Genomic DNA, 23,203 nt, shown 5'->3' on the forward strand with positions numbered 1-23,203 from the left:
TCAAAAGTATATTTTGTACCCCATGCTATGAAGTGATGTGAAATACATCATACATAACCATTCAAGAAAACACAGAGCACAAGAAGTTGTGAAAATGGTAAAAAATTTTAATAAAGTGGTATGTGGTAGTTGGCATATATACTTGGTATTACATATATTCTTTTGAAGTTTTTACTAAAAAGAGAAAATGCTAATAAACCTTTTGGGGGAAATCCTTTTCAAATTCCATAATACAGAAACTTCAAAGAAAAAGTGGGCTTTAAAAAGCAACCAATATACATGCTATAACATGGATGAACCTCGAGGACATTATGCTAAGTGAAATAAGACAGTCACAAAAAGACAAATACTGTATGATTTCACTTATATGAGGTATCTAGAGTAGTCAAACAGAAACAAAATAGAAGGGTAGTTGTGAGAGGTGGGAGAGAAGAGTGAAGGAAGAAGTGGTACAGAATTTCAATTTTGCAAGACAAAAAAGTTCTGGAGATTGGTTGCACAACAATGTGAATACACCTAACACCACTGAAATGATTAAGATGGTAAATTTTGTTATGAGCATTTTACTACAACTAAATCTTTTTTCAAAGGACTCAATGATTTATTTATTAATTTGATAATGATACCGTGGCTATGTTTTAAAAACAAAACATTTAGAGATACATACTAAGTTGATATTTGCAGATTGATGGGTGTATGGATGTTTGTTATACTATTCTACTTTTGTAAATGTTTGAAATTGTCCTCAATGAAATAAACAAAATAACTTTTTAAAAAAGGGAACTAGTAAGGAAATGAAATTTCCTAATCAAGAGAATCTTCTATCATGAAAATATTTGATTACAGTTTAAACATGTAAAACACAGTAACATTTTAGCTACAACTGATAGATGTGGCACATCACTTATTCCGCTTTGGAGAAAGCTGCTGAAAACTAGAATGGTTTACTGGGCTTGTATTAGAAAAACTATATGGAGAAAATTACATGAACAGTCTAAGTTTGCTATGAAAACAACGTACTTTTATTAAGGTAATTAAAAGTCAAAAAAACAACAACAAAAGGGAAATTCCACAACCTTTGTTTGCAACTATATAATCTTTATGTAGAAAAACTATAAAGTGACAGTCTGATCTGGAAAGCAGCTCCACAATAAACCTAATCCTAACATAGAGTTAACTATAAATTATGGAGTCAGTTCACCCAAAAGAAATTGTCTTGCTGTAGAATATTTCAGCTGAGCTGATTTCAACTACATTATTCTCATTTCTGACAAAGTGTATTTCCTGATATTTCAAATAGCAGAGATATACAAGAGCCTGTTGAAGTAAAAGGATAAAACAAATACTCCAAGCACAATTACATGTGAAAATGAATGAGGGCATTATATCTATAGATCTACAAAACTATACAAATTACCAATTATACATATAATCCATTTACATTGAAGCTCTATGAGGTGGTACTGAAAAAAACACTGAGGCATTGAATTTTCAACAATGGAACAAGGCTCACTCTGAACAGCAGCACATTCCCACCTTTTAGTCTATCATCACAACACTTCCCCTGGGATTTGCATTTGTATATTATCTAAGTCCTAGAAAGTTGACAACAAAAACTTAAAAAGCCAAAAGGATAATGAATTAACCACTCCCTAAAATCTATTCTAAAACATGCATGTGAAAAATGAAGAGGCCAACCACTATGTAAATGTGAGTTTTTACAGCCACATTTCCTTCAACTTATATGAGGATTTTCACTAGTATCTGCACTGAATTTACTGTAACTAGGCTTTTCAATGATATGTAATAGAAGAGGAAAACCAAAAAAAAAAAAAAAAAAAAAACAAACAAAAAAATTTTTTTAAGTGGTACTATGTATTTTTAAAAACAACTTTCCTTCAGAAATCACACTGTTGTGGTCATCAGAATAGTTTAAGTCACTCTGGCAATACAGACTTATTTGCTCTTATTTTGAATAATAATAATGATAAACTATTATCGTGGCCATATAATTTGTTAGAACCTATGCCACCATGGAGACAAATGAGTACAGAATATCTCTAATAAACCTAAATTTGATAATGATTAAAATTTCTTAAAAATATTTTCAAGTACTCAAGAATATTAAAGGTTAGGTGGAAAATACATAAGTCAAAATCAAGTATTTCCTCCAAGATTCTTTAATTGGGATAAAAGTCTCAGGGTAAGCCCATAGAATGGTCTGCAATAAAGAAAAATCAGGTCAGTGTATAGTAATTTCTGCCAACTTTAGCAGAAAAGCCAAAAAACATTCCAAGCCAAACAAAAGCATTCTTCTGGATCAGGGCTTTTTTGTTGTTAGTTCTTTAATCAGTAACTTTTCAACATGTTATAGCTCAGAAATTCTCATATGCTTCCTATCAGTAATAAGAAACTACAATGTCAAAAGATTTACCAACATGATCCTTTTCTATCACAGGGCTCTCTTTGGCAAGAAAGAGACCAACTCTTATTTTCTCTCAACTATAGAAGAGAGAAGAGTTAAATGGCATTAACCTGGTAAGGACTCCCTGTATAAATGTTAGGTTGGAGGTTTAGTAAAGAGCTTAAATCATGCCCTTTATAAGAGTAGACAACAGAGGATTTTCTCTTACACGTAGCTGTGGTAGAGGACAGAGCTATTACATAGCTGGAACACAGTCTTTCCGTTAACTCAAAGACCATGCGCATGAACATTTTAGTCGACCTACGGAAATTTTGCTAAGTATCTTAAAGAACTTAATAAGCATGTTCTTTAGATAGGAAACAGATGAATAATAAGCTATTATAAAAATATGGTAGAATGTCTCTCCCCTTATAAGTCATTCATTTCTGATCCCATTAAACTTTCATAGAATCCATGGGAAATTAAATAGACTTACTCTAGACATATTCTCATAAAGTAAAATTGGAAATAAGCTAACAATACCATTTGCAATTCCAAGAAAAAGAAATCCAATGCAATCTAATACACACATTAACAAACATCACAGTATACATTTTATTAGCAATCCCTACCCACACACCCAAAAGGAGGCCAGTTTTACCCACTGTAAGATAAACTATGATAGTTGTATCTGGATCCAATAGAGAACTGCTAAATTCCACTGCAATAGGAAAAATACTATCTGTAAGTACCTGAAACTGACCTAATATTTTCTACTCAATCCTGTTTCTTTAGGATATTTTTTAAAAGAGAGATCCCTTGCAACTTGACTAGAAAAATCATTACTTGACCAATTATTTCTAAGCCTATACTAGATACTAGTGAATGACGGAGTGCCAAAATCTCCAGCAACTCAACAATACTGTTATTTTTGCAAAGAAAGGTAGATTATATAAAATTCCATTCTCCCAAGCAATGATCAGGGGAGAAAAACATGTTACTTTTTAAATGGCTATATTTATAGGTTTTTAATTATCAGCACCAAATGTTCATTTTTAATTCTTCTGAGCAAGTTTTAGGAATTAACAAAATGGACAGAACAGTGAATGATAAATGAATAACTTTCAAGCAATATTTGCATGCTGATTAGAACCATTAAGTAAAATAATCTGATTGGCTCAATTTCAAAGTTATTGTAGATTTGCCCAGTTTGGAAATAGCATGCCTCACTGCTCAGCTAACATAGCTCCTCCCCAAATCTTGAGTACAGCACATTTTGTGACTAGGCAAGATTAAGTAAAACAAATTGAAAGGATTTTTAAAAAGCAAGCTAAATCAAAACAATCCATTATCAGAATAGTTTTCTACTGTCTCTTTTGGGGAGAAACCCCATGAAACCACTGGATAAAGTGCCTAAATAAAAAACTGAAAACAAGATTCACAATAGTGTCAGTTCAAGTCTACATAACCCTTTATTATATTTATAGCAATATTATGATCAACATTATACAAGTTTTCATATTTCTTCCTCATACTACGGAATTTTATTCTCAAGTTCAACTCTGCAAATGGTTTAAATCAACTTTTTGCATCTTAAATTTACAAACCACTGGATGTTAAGTTTCTTGAAAAATATTTTTAAATTTTACTTAAAGCTGTAACTAAAACCAAATCTATTAAAAAAAAAACCAAAAACCTAAGCTGTTTTAAACAGAAACTTGTAGAAATATTCTGATACCAGTGTTTGAAAGATAGCCTACAGCAGACTTTATAAAAGGGCAACTATCATACAAAGGAATTCTATGGCCAAACCTTATTAGAAAATTTCTTTTATAAATAAACTTCTTTCATGATAAAAGATGAACTCAAAAGATGGAGATTTAATTTTCTCCTAAAAATAAGTAGTTGCTCAGAACATGAGTTGGGCATATTGAAATCATATCACTTCTCTGAAAAAAGAAAAAATGCTTTAGCCAGGCATTCCATTAACAAAACACCATGCCATATCCACCTAGTTTTATGATCTCTGGGTATTAGTATTATCCAAGAGAACGTTACTGAAGAAATTGGTTAGTAAACCTACCAAGTAGGAGTCTGAGGTTCCTTAATTTGGATAGTCATCTCAGTAACTATAAAACTTTAGCTATTTGCACATGAGAGCTTATAAAGTGCATTAGGTATAAGAAACACAACAGCAGTGCCAAACTCAACTTAGTAGGACCAAAAGGGATTTGATATCACCAATGGGGCAAAAAAACAACATTATAGTTTTCTGTTCAGATTTTATTTGAAATCTAATTCAAATTGTCAAAGCTACAAAAGGGGGGAAGACATCTGTATTATTTTTGCTAAGTCACAACATCCTAAAACAAAATACTACTACTGCCAGCAGATCCATTATACACATTTCTGATGAAATTCATTAGCACAATAAAAATTTCATCTTGAGAAACAGCCACAACAAAAGTAATTTACACAATATAAAACAATGACAGATCTACAGATGCCGTTACTCATGAGTTTACACATGCATTCACAAACAAACAAACAAAAAACCCCAGGAATGCCTTTCATTTGATTTTTGTTTTTGTTTTTTTAAAAAACAGACTGTTCAGGCACAAAACAAAATCGCATTTCCAATAAATGACAGAATCTTAAAAATTTATGTCAGTGTTTGTTTTTCTTTGATTTTTTATGAGACCTGTGTGGAGATCGGGACTGAGATCTGGATTTCTTCCCTGATTTTTTAGGGGATCTAGACCGTGACCTCCTAGATCTTTTAGGTGTCCTTGAACCAGATGGAGATCTGAGAAAACAAACAGAAAACCCCAATTTATCAAAGTACTCATGTGATCAAAACTGATTATCCTTAAATTATCTAAAATGATCTTTAATAGAGCACAATGAAAGTCACTGAAATAAACAAAACTGTAAACTTCTCAAACTTATTCTCTGCTATTATACACAAAAACATACACGGATTTATTTTGTACTTACTATGCACTGCATCACTGATCATCAGTAGAGCACTTGTTTAAAATGACAGATTTCTCAGCCTTACCACTGCTACTGAATCAAAATCACTAGAGGTAGGGACTGAATATTTGCATTTTTAACAAGCTCCCAGGTGATTGTTATCCCAAAATTTGAACCTCTAATCTACAAGATAAAGTTCAAAATTGCGTCTAACATCATTCACAAAATTTAAAAAACAAAGCAGCTTTGCAGCCTATCATCTTGAGGGAAAAAGCATCAATTACTACAATATCATTCAAGGACATCATGTAAGACAGCATAATTTTGTAAGTGCTGTTCATTAAGATTACCAAAACAAATAAATATACATGTACATATACATACACATATATATATGCAAGTGTCAGTTAGAAAATAAGAGCTATATATTTTATAAAGATTTTACTAAAAATAGTTATAATAATAAAGTGTTAGCATATAAAGCAGTTTTAGCTCTAAGAAAATTCCTCTATATAACACCAAATAAATAAAACACTTCTGAACCACTTTTCTGTAACAAAAAGGAAAAAAGTATATAAGATACTAAGTTACATACTGAAGAACTAGTATTTATGGTGTGTATTTACACAAATCTCTACCCAAGAACTTGCTAAATACTATTACTATGGGGGCAAAATGTGTTTTTCTTTAAGCTTTGGCAAAAATTATTCTATAGAAACTAAAGAAAAGAATGAAAAGTAAAGCAACTACCCCTCTTCCACAGGAAGATTGGCTGGTCTTTACTTATTGGACACCTTCTTGTACTCTAGTCACAAAAGAGACTGGGATAGGGAGGTGAGGAAGAATAATCTAAAATGAAAGTGCATCTCTTTGGTTTTCTAAAATCCTTTTTTAAAAAGTATGCCAACCAAATTATTTTCAAAAGCTGGTGAAATGACAAGGAAACTGGTATTTGAAATATTACCAAAAATGACTTGCATTTACCTTTTGGCTTTTTTGCTAACATCTCTAGGAGAATCTTTGTGAGATGACCTGGACCGTGAGCTCTCTTTATGAGATCTTTCTGAACGCTCTGATCGCTCCGATTTTGGTGATGGGGATTTCACTCGTCTACCACTGCTACTGCGAGATGGACTGGGGGATGTACTGTGTCGCCTTTTCCTATGGAACAAAGCCCCCAAAACATTCCATAAGTGAGCAAAGGATCAGGTATTCATTTTCCTTTACTAAATTAGCTATTAATTCCTACCAGTTTACTCTAACTTAATCTCACTAGCCGTATTGTTATTTTCTAATAATATTCAACATTCTTTATACCAAGAACAAACAAGTCAAAGACAAGTTGATCAAGAGACAACTGAATTTGGATAAACCAGATTTTCTTTTGTTATAAGAGAGATTGTTGGAGCAATAGGCAAAATTTAATTAAGGTCTCTGGATTAGACTGAAGTGGTTTAAAAAAAAATTTTTAATTTCCTGAACTGATACTTTTATTATGGTTAAATGAATGTGGGTAAGAGAATGAGGTATTGTGTTGGCAAATTATTCTTAACCAGTTGGAGGTGGGACAGAAGAGAAAGAGTAAGGCAAAAGTAGAAATGCTGTATTTTAACATTTGAGTAATGTGGGTGATGGGTATCTAGGAATTCTTTATACCATTTTTGCAACTTTTCTACAAATCTGAAATTATGTCAAAATAATAAAAGACAAAAAAGTGACAAACTTTTTATTTAACCAATTGGTATGACTTCATTATTTGTAACTACTGTAGAGTGACTAAGCCAGAATTTTTGTATTTGCAATCACTTGGTTTTTGTATTAGGAAATCCTCAGTTCTGTTAACTGAAGCAATTTTCTTTACTAAATCAGAGATTTAGGAACTGTGAAAGAAATAAAAACTGAAAGAGAAATGCTTTTGATTAGAATGAAGACTTAAAGTGAGGGGCAAGTCCGTATGGCCTATGCATACAATCTCCTTGCAAGACAAGACTGAAACTCAAGTTTACAAGTAGCACCCTCAGCACATAGAGACTGGAAAAAATGCTTAAATTGGAGGCAACATGAAGATCTAGCAAGCTGTTTTGTTATTTAAGCCTCAGGTTGATACCTAATACTGTAATTGAATTCTTGCATGGAACTGAGACTAAGGATACCATATGAACCATGTAAAAGGATGATGTCCCAGTTAACTAAGCCAAGTACCAACTAAATGCCCCATTTCTCAGCCAATTCTGCCTCCTTCAGGCAGAAGCCAACATGTTTATCATGAAAAAACACTTCCAGTTTGTTGGCATCAGTGATGAAAATATAAAATGAAACACCATTCCAAATCTTGAAATCAGTATATGCATTAAATATGAGAAACGTTATACCTTTCTTTCCTTGTTGGAGTACACTCATCTTTTTCCTTCTTGTCTTTGGATCGAGATTCCAATTTTTCTTTATCCTTCTTGTCTCTTTCTCGTTCTCTTTCTAATTCTTTCTCTTTCTCCTGTTATTTTTTAAAGAAAACATTTGACTGTTTAAAAATAGCAATTTGGGTTAATCTCATTTCTGTAACAATAGTTTCTTTTCTGAGAAATAATTTTTTAAATCACTATTTAAGGTACAATATCATTTTTTAAAAATAAAAATAAAACACTACCCTTCCAGGAAAACTATTCATTTCTTCTTCTTATACTGAATAAATACTACTAGCAATGGAAGCTATAAACATTTACTCAGTGCTTACCACAGGCCAAACAATGTACTAAACAACCTTCCATAGACCATTTCATGTAATTCTTTAAAACACTCCTAGGAAAAGTACTATTATCCTCATTCTAGACATGAAAATTGAGACTCAGATTAGGAACCACATCCATGGTCACACAGGACAGTAAAGTCAGGATCTCAGTCCAAGCTCTAGAGTCCTAGCTTTCTCCCTAAATTAGAAAAAGCTGCCAATGTACTGACCTTTCCATCACAGATTACAATAAAATAATTGGTAAAAAGTGATTCTTCTAACTGTATGGCAAGTTGATTTAATCAAAAGAGCTCTTACCAAAAGAACAGGCTGGAAAGAGAAAACAGCTATTCACAATAATCACCCATCAAAATTTTACTAGAAAGGAACAAGTACCAACTGTATTGGATATTTTAAGTTCTGATTGATAAAAAATACAAACTGACTACATAACTATACAATTACATAAATCAGAACAGTAACATTCCCTTATTTTCAGATGCTACAACTGCCACTTCTCACTTGAAATTCTGATTTCTGTTAGTAACAGTATAATTAAAGGAGTAGCTATACACAATGAACCCACAAGACCAACTTAAGTAATTTTCCTATGACTTGCATTCATTAAGAATGCTATCTGATAGCTGACTGTTCTAATTTTTTAAAAGGTTAAAAAAAACCTATATCAGATATTGGTAAATGTTTTTTGTGTAGAGCCAGGTAGCAGATATTTTCTGCTTTGTGGGCCACATACAATTTCTGTCACAACTACTCAACTCTGCCACTGCAGCGTAAAAGCCACCATAAACAACACTTAAGTGAATGGGTGCCACTGTGTTCTAATAAAACTTTATTTACGAAATCAGGCAAGAACCATATTCTTCTGACCCCTGGCATGTACCTTGAGGAAACACATCCTTCTCTCCAATTATAATCATAGAATGCAAGGAGACTAAAGTGGTAGGTAATACATGTATTATTCATTTTGAGCTTGCTACCCATCAGGACCAGTGAACATCTCAAGGTGTAATCTCCCACACAGACCAGATCATCTCCCTGCCACCATCTCCAAAGGGACCCATAGGGTATAGATAAGTAGCTTATTTTTTAAACTCTCATTTATCTTTTTTCCAAATATAACAGATACAGTACAAATTTTAAAAGTGGTGCTAAGGAGACTGACTTCCTCTGATGACATGTAATTGCATTTTCCTGATTGATAATGAAAATGATTTTCTGATTGAAGTGCCTATTTTATAGGAACTATATATACTATAGCTAAAATACTTAAAACATTTTAAACATTCTAATCCGATAATAAAGAGTAACAGTAATAACAGCAGCTATTATCTAACTCATAATATTACAAAATTGGAAACATCAACCCAGTTTCACAGAGAAAAAGTGGACTGCAGTGACTTGCCTAGGGGTACACAGTAGAGAGTGGCACCAGGATTCCATAGGTCTGTGCAGCACCACAGCTGCTTTACCAGACTGCTCATCACCAGTTCTGCTCATTAACAGTTTTGTAGTGATTATAAGCTCCCTTCTATAGCTTTTCCTTCTCCTTCTATAAAATCTAAATTTTTTTTTTTTGCAATGACAGTCAAGACACAGATTAAAATTAATAGGAGTCTCCCCCCGCCCCCCCCCCCAAAATTCCTGGATTCCTTCAACAACCGTGTGGAGCTCCTGGTTCTCAAATTCTCTGTATATTCCTATATATTTTGTTACGTATGAGAATATGAAGTCCCTCAAATGCTCAGAATTCACTAGTAAGGTATTCTACCACTTGCTGTCCCTCCTTGAAAACAATGGGAAGTGAGTCCTAAATTAACTTCTCAATACCAGAACTTCCCAAAGCCTGTCTCCATCTTTGTGCCACTTCTCAGTGTCGTTGGTGTCTCATGGTCACAAATGTGACTCCTCCTGAAGGGTCTTCCAGTTTTGAAAGCATGCTCTTAGTAGGATTAATTTCTAGTCCACAAGTAGTATACAGAATAAAATAAGTGCTGTTGCCTTAAGACTCCTTTTCCAAGTTGAAATGGTTTTAAAACATCAAGTTTCAAATATTTCTAATTGTATCCCAGTATTCAACATTTACACACCAAAGGATATAATTTTAAATAGACTTTATACCAATATATCAATATTCTAAGAAGTCAAATAAATAACTTTGGAAAATATATATTATTGAGTATACTTATTCCTTACTCGTTGAAGAAGTTTATCTCTGTAGTGTTCTACTTGTTCCTGAAAACTCTGGCCTGGTTTTTTAGGTCTTTTTCCAGATTCCAATTCATCCTGAAACTTCATAACTTTGAGCTGCGAAATAAAGCATTTTAAAAATAAGTATTTTTACCACTATAGCTTCCCAAGCACTACTTTGCTCTTTTTCTACAGCAATATGGTAACTGATTAGTTCTCAATCAAAATACCAACTCATCTGAAGGCCATTTGTCAGGCAAGCCTAACTATGCAAAATTCAACCACTGACCATGAGCCCACATGCTCTCTGCACAGCCATCAGAGAAATCAAAAACCATAAACTGTGCCTCATGCCTGTAAGAACTACTTATTCTCTCACAATACAATTATAATGAATTTGTTATCTGGTTCCCCAAATTAGAAATGCAAGGCAAGGTTGCTAAAGGTAAGCATACTGCCAGCAAGATAAGACAGCCAACAGAACACAGGTAAACAGATTGAAAAAAACGGCACTGTGGTTCAGCTGTGTAGGAGCAAACACAGACCTGCATAGTATGAAGGTTTCTATTTACAGCATAATTCAATAACCAGACATCAAAACACAAAGAAAAGGTTAAACCGTGTTAGAAATGTACTTTTTTAAGACAGTAAGAATAAATACTGATTTTAAAAAGACCAGAAAAACTTCCAACTTTTACAAATATCTTTTAGAATGCCCATAAGTTCACAAAACTACAAGATATTCACTACAGCATTGTTTGTACAAGTAGACCGTCTACATGTTTACCAAAAGATTTGTGGCTAACACACACACACACACACACACACACACACGAGTGTATGTGTGCTCGCATGCACATGTATAATGGATTAAAATCGGAAAGCATATACAAAAAACAGATATAATCAGTTACAGGGAGTTATATTATATACCATTATATAAAAAATGGTAAAAAATAAATTCATGATTTATTTTGAACTTAAAAATAAAGATTTCACAAAATGGTTACAATAAAAACTATTTGGAGGCTTAAAGGAACTTAACTTAGCCAAGAAATTTACAAAGGCAAGAATACCTTTTTATTGAACTAGAGGAGGGCAAATAAGGTAAAAAGCATGAGGCCCTGGAAAATGCTAGAAGCAGAGGTGGAAAGCACATGGATCCTGGATAGTACCATTGAGATGCAGTCCCAAGCCTGTCCTATCTTATTCCACTTGAAGAGAGGGAGAAAACATTATTGTCTAATGAAATTATTGCATATGCTAACACCTTATCCTGTTTTATTCAGACATTGATATGTCCTTTAAGTGGACTAAATGCTACTGTAGCATTTTATTTCTACTTCAAAAACAAGACCTCTTTGTTAAAGCTTTTTTTCCCCCTTCGCTATAAAGGAAGCTTTCCAACAGAACAAAAACTACAAAAACATTTTCCCCCATTCAAAGTGGTATTTCCACTGTTTTTGACTTACTAAATGTTTCTTTTAAGTTCTCTGATTTTTGTCCTTTTTCTATTTTCACTTCTGTGCTCAGGGTCTTTTATAATCAGAGCTTTGAGGCTCCCTCCTCCCCTTTTTTCAAAAGGGTTAAGGCTGGGAGATGTGGCTCATGCCTGTAACTTTGGGAGGCCACAGCAGGAGGATCACTTGAGGCCAGGAGTTCAAGACCAGCCTAGGCAAAATAGTGAGGCCCCCTCTCTACAACAAATGAATATATTAGCCAGGCATGGTGGCACATGCCCATAATCCCAGCTACTCAGGAGGCTGAAGCAAGAGGATTGCTTGAGCCCAGGAGTTTGAAGCTGCAGTGAACTGTCTCTTAAAAAGTCTGCATTTTAACTTTAAAAATGTTCTCAACATATTTGTTTCGCTTGTGGACCTAACAATTTCTGATAATATAAATAGAACTTCTCTTTCTGACATTAGTATACAGGTACTAAAAATTATATTTTAAAGTTTCTTAAATTGGTCATATGCCCACGTAAGTAAGAGATAATTTTCTAGTAATTAAGACAATGAAAACTTCTATATTACCTAGACACATTTATTTGTTGGTTATTCACTAAATTCTGTCAGTGCACAGAAATAAAATGTGTATACATCTTTTGACCTACAATTTCCCCTACCAGATCTATTTACAGAAATATTCATTGAGGAGCATAAATATATTTGTACAAGATCACCATTAAAGAGTTGCTAATAATCATGAAAAGTTAGAAATAACCTGAAGGACCATTAGTGGAGATATGATAAATAAGTTGTAGGATACTTACATATCAATGGAGTACTACATTAAAATAAAAACAAAGTAATACTACTGATACCAAAATCGAAAAAAAAAAAAAAAAAAGTCTGCATTTTTTTTCCATGTTTTATGATTACATTTTAAAACATAATAAGACATAAGATTGAGAAAGTATGGGGGGCAGAGACATAAACAGACAAGTTCACCACTGTGTAAAGTCTCCTGTGAACTAAGTGACCCTTCCATAGAATGTATTTGTAGTGGATCAGTTTAAGAGTTAAGTTTCCAAGAGTCAAACAACAGACCTGAATGTTACTTAGGGGAAAGGAGGCATTCCTAGAGAATCCTTTTAAAAATCATCATAAAATACTATTTATAGTTCCTGCTGATATGGTCTAACTCAGGCTCGAGCACAAGTAGAAGACATCCAGAAAAAAGATGACCAAGGATCTCAACACAAAAAGAAGTGGTCTATGCAATGGCTTGTTAGCTATCCATCCCCCTGTTGCCTTGAGACAATGGCCAGGTGTCAGCTTCCCACACTGCTCACTCATTCCTCAGGGACCAGGGCAGACCTTTCTCCTCCAACAACACGGAAGACCCACCACTTGACTCCCCACCCACTATTCTACCCCTCCAATCCCTGCTGGTAGAAATGGGCATAACAGTAGAATAGGAAAAGACAATGCTAGCCTAGGCACTGCTCTAAGTGGTATCTGAAAGATTAAGTACTTCTGATCAATACCACAATATCATACAGCTACAGATTTTTTGTGTTTTTACAGAGAAATGTTAATATTTTATAACATAAATCATTTGGTTTTCATTAATCCCATGCTAAAATGTTCAATCCCATGCTAAAATGTTCAGCTATAGGCACCTTTATTAGGACACATTTGGGGAAGGGAATAGCAAAAAGCAAAATTATAACGTATATACTATACAATAAAACTAATTGAGAACTTTATTCTTTATTCAATGGTTCTCCAATAAAAGGATTAATTCTCACTGGATTCTAAATCCAGAAACTGACATTAAAATTTAGGGGCAGAAAAGAAAGATAGGAAAAGTACTGGCATGAAGCCCATGAACCCTCAGTTCTAGTCTAAATTCACCACCAGTTGTGGAAGTTTTCCATATGACTAAATCTTTAGATAATTCTAGGATGAAGCCAAGATCTACATTTCAAAATTAAGATTTAGTTCATGGTCCAAATCCCAGAAGGACAAGTTGTGAGAGCCAGTCACTATGAGAGCTGGAAAAACAATCAGTGAATATATAACAAAGTAGGGAGAGGCCAGATTATAAAAGATCACATGAAGTAAGGAAATGTATACATATAAGGGGGGTGTGTGTGTGTGTGTGCACATGCACACATGTATATAAATACACAGTGTGGAAATGATAATATTCATAAAAACCACCCAAGTTAACAAAAAACTAAAGTATATGGTTTCTTTAAGTTAATAAGGAAATAGAACATTTTAAAGGGATTAAACAGTCTGTTTTGGCATTTATAAGGGGGGCAGTTTCAATTAACAAGAAAATACATTTTTACTGAACTCAGTCTTTATTTCCACTCCAATAGTTTCAAAGCTTTGAAAGCAAAAGCTTCTTAGTAAGGTGGGAGAAGTGAAAAAGGGGCATGTGCAAGCAGGTTGAAAAGGTCCACAGGTGAATGTGTTCACTGATATACAACTTATTCTCCTAAAAATCCTACTAAAAATGTATATAAATATACGCCAAGAAAAATGAATCAACTTATTAAATCTAAAAATCCCTTATCTCCACTTATAAATGACACCATGGTGATTCTGCATAGAGTTAAAACAAAATGCTTCCTCTATTTTCTTTTCAATTTGGTGATACCTGAGAAAGAAGTAGGCAAGAACTTGTACTAGCTCAACAGTGACTATGTAGCGAAATGGAAATGAGGTAATTAATGCAGCAGATACCATAAATTAGTAAGAGGAGCAGTACTGACACACAGTAGGTATTCAAAAGTACTTTTAAATGAAAAGACAGAGTATTAAAATTCATTCTCATGCGTTCTTTTTAGATTCCAGACTGACTGCTATACTATTGCTAGCTAGCATTTACTGGAATGTTTCACCACCTTGGGGCATTATGAAACCTTTCTCTCTCTGATATGCCTGAATAGCCCTTGATAAAACATAAGGCATTAAAAAAGGAGAGGGGAAGAAAAAAGAGAGGAAAAAGTCTGCCTGTGATAGTCTGGGCTCTCTTGTACGATTCTTGCCTTTTAATGTTAAGACCTACCCAATGTCTACTTTCCCTCCCATCATTAAAGGTACAGACATTTCAAATGAAACTACTGTAATAAAATGTAAACATAACTTGAACATGCCAGAATTTTTTTTTTTTTTTTTTAAGAAATGGGGTCTCACTCTGTCACCCAGGCTAGAGTACAGAGGTGAAATCATAGCTCACTGCAGCCTCAAACTTCCAGGCTTAAGCAATCCTCCTGCCTCAGCCTCCCCAGTCACTGGGACGACAGGCACACACCACCATACCCAGCTAACTTTTACATTTTATTTTTTGTGGAGAGACAGGGTCTCACTATGTTGCCCAGGCTGGTCTCAAACTCCTGACCTCAAATGATTCTTCGGCCTCAGCCTCCTAAAGTGCTGGGACTGCAGGAGAAAATATTTTACTTTCCTAGTCACATACTATGTATACTCAAAATGTAATAGATTTCCTACATTACATATACATATTACATATGTATATACACTCTTATATACATATTATCTATTCATATTCATTAGAATCTGTTTCTTCAGAGGATCTCCTATGTGTTATGTACTAAAGATACAATGATGAACAGAAATCAAACATGGTCCTTACCCCTCATGGAAACTGCAGCCTAGTGGGGAACATAGACATTAAACAAGTAAGCAAACAAAACATATACACATACACACACACCACAATACATATAAAATCACAGAGATATAAAAAAGGTGAAACAAGCAAGTCCAGAAGGGTAAGAAAAGGCTACTGTGAAAGAAGGGAGGCTTAAACTAAGAGGCCTAAAGAATCACCGGGTACGAAGATTTCAAAGCAGAGAGAGAACAGCATGTACCAAGCTATGACGCCAAGAGGGAGCTTAGTTTGGTGGAGAAAATGAAAGGCCAGTGTAGTTTAAACTCATTGCAGTACTAACCTCAATTTCACGAAGTTTAGCTCGTTTTTCCTCACTCATTTCAGAGTACTTAGAGAACTTGGACTCAGTCATTTCTTCTTTGATTGGATTAGAGTACAGATGATGTTCTTCAGATTTGGAACTCTGAGTATCTTCTTCATCTTCACTTTCTTCTTCCTGACTTTAGACATAAGCATAATACATTGTATATAAAAGCAGCAAAAAGTGTTACACTTTACAATCTAGGTATTTTGTTTTTCAGTGTTAGAGCTAAAGTAATGTTATTAACAGTAAAACATAAGAGGATAATTCATCCCCAAGATAATTTTTGCAAAATATTTGATCAAATAATATTTTATAGACAATTTTATGAAACTCTTGTTTCCTCCACAGAAAAGGTATGAGCTTCAACATAATCATACTTTAATAAATTCTAATTTGGTTCTAAATGCTCATTGAAAAGAAAAATAAATAAATACATAAATTCTGCTCATGTTAATGTTATATGTGCCTTTCATTCTGCAACAAACTTTCCTTGAACAGTTAAATGAAATGAATAATCAGTGGTTTCTGCATATGTTAGTTCAGAGTGAACTTTGTTTTAAAAGCCAAATGTGTACCCTTCCTTCATCAGAGCCTATAATCCAGAAAATACATGAGTTTGAGTCATAGAATTACTATGAAACAATACAGCACGTAAAGACCTTATCTGATTAGCACATAACCCTAAGAATAAAGCACTGTATAAATTTTAAATATTAGCAAAAGTCAGTACTTCTGGCTGACTCTGAAAGTTGTACTGCTTCTGGGTCAGACAAGAAGAAAATGAAAACCTGAGTGACTACCATGGGTAAGTCACTTAGGATACAAAGAAAAAAAATTCTCTTATCCTTCCAGAAGCAATCTAGTGGAAAAAGACAGACAGGAATCAGTGCTAGAACAGGATTAACAAAATGTTCTTAAAGCACAAAGAAAGAATGGCTTTTTAAAAAAAAAAAAGTTTCATATTCTGAGACTGGGTTTTGTGTGTATGTTATTGGCAAATAAATCCAGGCAAAACAAGACATCCATGTACTAACAAGCTCAGAATGTTTATGCATATATCGACAATTCCTTACAAATAATATAAATTGTGATAACAACATTACTGTCATAGCCTGGAACAAATGCCATTTTGCCTTTAATATTTGAACATGGGAAGCCCTTCTACATTGGTATATGGGCACTAAATACATTCTATAGCAAGCAGAGTCTTTTAGTATACATTTAAAATTATTCCTAATAATGTAAAAATAGTTACAACCAAAATCTTTCGAAACAAAATTTAATTAAAGCCTCATGTAATAAGATTCACACGCTGAATGAGAAAAATTTAAGCCAGACAGATAAAAAGAAAAGTGCTGGCAATTCAGAATCAGAAAAGATATGGCACTGAAACAATGACTCTGCTACTGCTTAATTTCTCATCCAAAGGTCCCTTCCAGAACATTACTAAAATATTTTACAAACTTCATACTCAGAGCCCCCCCAAATCATTTATATCACACACAGGTACAACTCAATACAATACCTAGGTAAGGGTCAAAACCAACCATTAAAAAAACCATATTCTTTTTGGAAATAATCAAACTTTAAACTTAGTACTTCTCATTAATTTTTCAGAAACTTGAAATGCAGTTTTTAGTTAATTTTTTAAAACACAAGAATTCGCTTTTTTATGATATGTGGTATCTATGCAATGGAAATTATTTAACCAATTCTAGGCTGATATTTAAAATTTTTCCCTTTTTTGCAATTTCAAACATTTCTTGGTAAACATCCTTGCATGTTTATCTGAATGCTTTTATTCAATCACAGATGAATATAGAACAGGTAAATATATGGACTGACATGGAATACCCATGACATGAGTGAAAAACATGGGCTACAGAGTGGTTTGTACAGTACTATATCATTTATGTTTAAATAGCTATGCATGTTTATACATACAGAGAAAAGATCTAGATAAATAGACATTAAACATTAACCATATTATTTAAGACTTTTAAAATAGCTATAATACTTCAATGACTTAAAATACATACACACTTTACAATTGTTATTGTAACTTTTCAAAACTGAGCAGTTTGTTTTAATGGGTTTCGGCATTAGCTCTTAGTCACCAGTTCTAGGTTCAAATCTCATCACAGCTTCCTCTTGTGGAAGTGGAAATTCAAGACTAAAACTATACAGAATTTATTACAAATGAAATTACTTTTTGTAACCTTTCTCCAAAGCATTAGTAGTGCTATATTTTTCTTAAATAACATTTCTGCCACAAATTCAATAATTACTAGTTACAAAAAGCAGCCTTAAGTAAAATGGCATTTTGGATTCAGCCACTAGAGAGTAGTAGTGAGGCACAAGAAAATTTCAAGCATAAGAAAGTTGTAATGAAAGTTTTTTCCCCTTGTTTTGTACTTAAAAGTAATTATTTACATTATCACGATTTATCTGGAGTTCCTAAGAAAAGCCAAAAAATATAAATTATACTTCTAGTGATCCATGTTTCTATTAACAAATGGTTATTCCAACATCAATGCTAAAATGTACTCGTATTCCAAATATTAACACAAATAAGTTTTATGCCAAAAAAACCTTTAGAAATAAAACCAACAGTACAATATATTTGAGTTCTTTCTTTGATGGCTTTTTGACCCTTCCTTCTCCTTAAATTATTTTATGAGTACATATATTCTTAAAACAGTGAATCTAAAATGGTAAGATGTTACTAATGACAGGATCGTGGACATAAAAAGGGTTAAAACTATTGTTTCAAAGCAAAAACTAAACTGTTCCCAGTTCTTGTATACCTAAACAGCTTTAGACAGCTCCTTCCATTAGCAAGCCACATCTATATTTTGTAAATATTTTGTCATAATTACTGCTGACTTATTCTGATCACACCAACATTTCTGGTGTGGATAAGTTTTCGTCATCATATGAAACTGTTTCTACAAATTGCTGATGGATCACATTTCCCTAACAATCCAAACGCCCATTTACTGAATCTACACAAATGCCCATATTGTGCTAGCCAGGGCACAAAGGACTTTCCCTTTGTTCTCTCTTCCTTCCATCTGAGAACAATAAAAGAACACAGAGATTTAAAAAAAAAAAACAGAAACTTCTGCTTTGTGTTCCTGATGCCATTTCTTCCTAATTAAAAAAAATCAACTTCCTTTTCAATGATTTAAAAAAAAAGTCAAGCACACCCTAAAAACTACCAATACTGACCTGCAGGAGAATTTGGGAGCAGAGATTCCTACAATCACACATTGTCAAATACAAAAACAATTTTGGGGTGATTACCAGACAGCAAAAATCAAATTTATAAATAATTTCTCTATATGTAAAAGGAAATGGCTTTCCCCGCCCCCTTTTATTCATTCTTAGTTCTTCTGAAGTATTTACACTTAAATAACAGAATGGTCATAATGCAATACTTTTCTTAGGAATGTACAATCCAAAAGAAAAAGAGCATAATCTTCCCTACTCACATTTTAAAAATCACTTTTGCTGAAGCCCAAAACAATATTTGATAGCAAAGATTTGAAACAAATGGATTTGATCAATTAGTAACCAGAAAGTGAGAATGTATAACCTAGCATAACAAATAAACTCAAAAGGAAAGTGAAACCAGATGCATCAAGACCAGAAACCAAAAGCTCTTTATTCACTGGGAAACCAATGGACAACTAAAAATGATCCTCTCCCAAGTTTTCTAAGAGTGAAGTTTCCCTCTTCACTATTATTCCAACCATACCTCTTAATGAAAACGGGAGTGTATATGAACAAGAAACTGAGAATATTCAAAACTTAGATTCTTACTTTTGATTTTCTTCTTCTTCTGATTCTTCATGCTGGTCAAATAACTCCCATTTAGAAGTTGTTACGGCTGAATGGAAGGAAAAAGAGGATGTAATTCCATAAGGTAAATTAACATTTTTGCAGCAGCACAGTAGAAGCCAAGCTTTAGAACTGAAAAGTTTGTATTACAGAAGTTTTTATCTATGCTTATCTATTCTTTGAATAGCCATTTATATGTGCTAAATCTCTTTTTCCTCACACCTACACTATAATTTTACTCAAATTCATGAAGTAACAAATAATGCTGTCATCCTTATTTCTGTGTTGGATGGTAAGATTTATTTCATTAGAACCTACAAATATTAACAATTACATGTTATAAGCACTAGGATACAGGTCCAAGTAAGTTTGAAAGGCAGGCCTAAACTGCAACTAAGTCTAGCATTATGGGAGGGTCAAAGCTTCGTTTCTTTGAAACTGACCTCTAAGTAGATTTCTAAATAGCTACAGGGTCCCGTCTGCATTTTCTACTAAAATGCCTCAGCCTAAAAGGTTTTCAGTGATTTCTCTGATTACTATCAAAGCTTCCAAACTGAAAGATCTAAGAAAATCATATAGCAACACAATGAAAACTTACACTAAACATAAAATATAACATGAAAACAAACACACCAATGATTAATTTATAAGCATTTAATTTTCTGAGGCTCAATATTTATCAAACTTTTACTCACCTTGTGCTTCCAATTCAGATTCATCTACAGCTTCCCATTTTGATGGGGCAACTTTAAATATAGGCTCATTCTTCTTTGAGTCTTCAGTTGCATCCACTATTGGGGAAAGATGAGCCATTAACCCTAACTACTAGGAGATAACCCAAATTAATGGGCTCATGGGTAGTCACTGTATTATTAAAAAGCAAAGCAAAATAAGGCTACACATGGACAAATAATGATAGTATTAAGAATAAGGATTATATCTAATCCAATTTTCTGTATCTGAGGTCTGATTTTTAAACAGCATATGCAGGTTAGTAATATTCTAAGCAAATGAAGATGTTGAGAAGTAAAACAAATCTTTAACACCTTTATCTAATTATTGTCTAAACCACAAAATTCATACACTATTCAATATTTTAACATATAATTCAAATGTACTGAAGATCTATGTACACTTCCTATTTCCAAAATTATTTTAGGCAGCTAGGAAAACTGAACCTGTTAAGTTAGTTAAACTAACAGTAAAAACAGAACTGATAAGACCAGGTACCTAGTATTATGAATATACTTGAGCCTAAGATTTTTGCCTATAATTTCCTCACAAGACAAAAAGAGAAACTTGCTTGTATTATGGGAGACTGACTGTCCCCACAAAGAAATGTGACCAGGAAAAAAAGCCTTTTTCTTGGCCCAGTCAAACGTATTACTGGGTATGTAAATTTTCAAAAGTCAGAAATAAAACAAAAAAGTTAATAACTTGACACCTTAATGAGAAACAATAACCTTTTTCCATGTATGGAAATTGAAGCATTTTGGTAATGAAACTTATTAGAAAGATTTAATCAGTTTGAAATTTGAAATACGAACTTACAAGGCACTCCATCAAGATCATCATCAAGACTTTTTATAGGGACTCCATCAAGATCATCAATGGGAGTAGCATCAATAGGAATTCCATCTACATCTTCTAGAGGTGCACCATCGAGCTCTTCCTCGATAGGGGCACCATCAAGGTCATCTGGTACATCCTATGGAAATATGTATACTGTAACATTTTCCTTTCCTTGCTAAAGTCATACTGCTATTAATTTGCAATCCAGTACAAGCCAACTTAGCTGGATACCCACATTCCCAGGTACAATGTAAAGACATCATAAGGGGCAAGCCAGGAAATCAGATAATCACAACAATATACATATAACTGCAACTATGATAAGTGCTACAACAAAGAGATATACCACACTGTTAGAATATGTAATAAGTAACTTTTACTTTAGGAGGTCAGAGAGGACTCTCTGAAGTTACCCGTTTGTTGAGATCTCAGGTAAAGGGAAGCTCCAGAAAGAGGGAAGAACACATATAAAGGCCAACATGAGGTAGAAACACTATACATTTAAGAAACAGAAACAAGGACCATGTCGGTTGGAGCAGTAAGGCCAATTAGCAGGCTACTGCAGCAGTGTAAGTGAAAACATGATAGCTTGATTAGGATGGCAAGAAATGAAGATGAAGGATTCAATAATTACCTACGAGGTAAAAAGTAACAGAATGGTGATAAATAGTATCTGCTACCATAGTGCTGCATCTTTTCATTTACTTATACAGCTACCTTTAACAAAATGAAGTCATGCTACATATACTGCTCTATTACTTGTTCATTTCTGCTAATATATCATAAGTCTCATCAAATAAAAAAAACCCACTAATTTTCACATAAGGACACAAGACAGAGAACTCCTATTATATCTAATTTTGACCCCTTGGGCTCCAACAATTCCAGCAATAAAAATTCACCAGTTAGTGGTAAACAGTGGGTATTTTTCACAAAGAAATGTTACTCACTTATGTAGCATATCACACCTCCACAGCTCCCTCTGCCCCAGAAACAAATTTCATAAACAATCAGACAAATACACTGAGTGCCTACCTCTGTTTCTTTTTCTTCAATAATATTTACAAGTCCTAAGAAAATATTTTGTAGTTTGATCAAAAATGGTTCTGGATAAATTGCCCAATCTTCCCATGCTCTGAAGCAGGTCATTACCCGTTGCTAAATAAATAGGAAACAGATGATGAATTATTATTTAGGGCTGTGTATCTCCAACTTCAATTCATGAGAATGACCATCAAGATTTGCTAAATTTTCTGTTGAAGTGACATTCTTTAAAAACTTTAAAGAAAGTAACTATATGTCATTACTATTTTTTTTAAAAAAATCAATGTCACTTTCCAATTAAAAAGAAAAAAATGATAAACCTAAAAATAAATACAGTGAAAAAGAAACTATTTTTTCTTTACCATCTAAGGTCAACTCCCATACTGTTAGTACTACAGTTGAGCCACATTCTGGGAAACCTCATATAGAAACTAATGAAAACTGAAAATCAAAGTAGCCAAGTTTTTAACTGAATCCCTTATATGGTTCAATGAAGTACTTCACAATTCTGGCTAACATTTTCTCTGACCCATCCCTAAATTTTTCTGCAAGTTCCAACTTACGGTCAAAATTTAAGGTCAAAACTTTAGAAATGGAGTTGTCTGAATCCCCCAAATGGTGGGGTCACTGGACATTTTCCCAAGCTAGAAAGTTTTCTTATGTTCTCACTTACAAGTGGGAGCTAAGCTATGGCTATCCATGGTCAAAGTGGCATAATGAGTACTGGAGACTCAAAAGGAAGGTGGGGGGTGGGGGGTGAGGGATAAAAAATACCTATTGGGTACAATGTACACTATTTGAATGGTGGGCACACCAGACTCCACCACTATACAATATATACATGTAACAAAACTCAATCTGTACCCCCAAATCTATTACTTTTTTTTTTTTTTCAATTTCTTTCTTAACAAAATCTTCTTCCCATAAAAGTAAATTTACTCATTCAATTCTAACAATTCTAAGGTATTCTGTTTGG

The 23,203-nt window shown here is 33.6% G+C and overlaps 1 protein-coding gene across 4 annotated transcripts in view; it reads right to left on the minus strand.

Annotated features, from left to right (window-relative positions):
- Positions 1 to 820: 820 nt before the first annotated feature.
- The window catches only part of U2SURP (U2 snRNP associated SURP domain containing), a 54,624-nt gene continuing 32,241 nt past the window's right edge, over positions 821 to 23,203 (minus strand). For all 4 annotated transcript variants that reach the window (XM_069475361.1, XM_069475360.1, XM_069475362.1 and 1 more), the window contains 9 exons: positions 22,219 to 22,341; positions 21,163 to 21,319; positions 20,307 to 20,402; positions 19,594 to 19,660; positions 15,745 to 15,904; positions 10,320 to 10,430; positions 7,753 to 7,871; positions 6,365 to 6,541; positions 821 to 5,210 (listed from right to left, as the gene is read on the minus strand). In XM_069475361.1, the coding sequence (XP_069331462.1) occupies positions 5,072 to 5,210; positions 6,365 to 6,541; positions 7,753 to 7,871; positions 10,320 to 10,430; positions 15,745 to 15,904; positions 19,594 to 19,660; positions 20,307 to 20,402; positions 21,163 to 21,319; positions 22,219 to 22,341 (1,149 nt within the window). In that variant the 3' untranslated portion in view covers positions 821 to 5,071. The remainder of the gene's footprint in view (positions 5,211 to 6,364; positions 6,542 to 7,752; positions 7,872 to 10,319; positions 10,431 to 15,744; positions 15,905 to 19,593; positions 19,661 to 20,306; positions 20,403 to 21,162; positions 21,320 to 22,218; positions 22,342 to 23,203) is intronic.

The sequence above is a fragment of the Eulemur rufifrons genome, chromosome 7 (assembly GCF_041146395.1).
Source record: "Eulemur rufifrons isolate Redbay chromosome 7, OSU_ERuf_1, whole genome shotgun sequence".
Taxonomy (NCBI): Eukaryota; Metazoa; Chordata; class Mammalia; order Primates; family Lemuridae; genus Eulemur; species Eulemur rufifrons.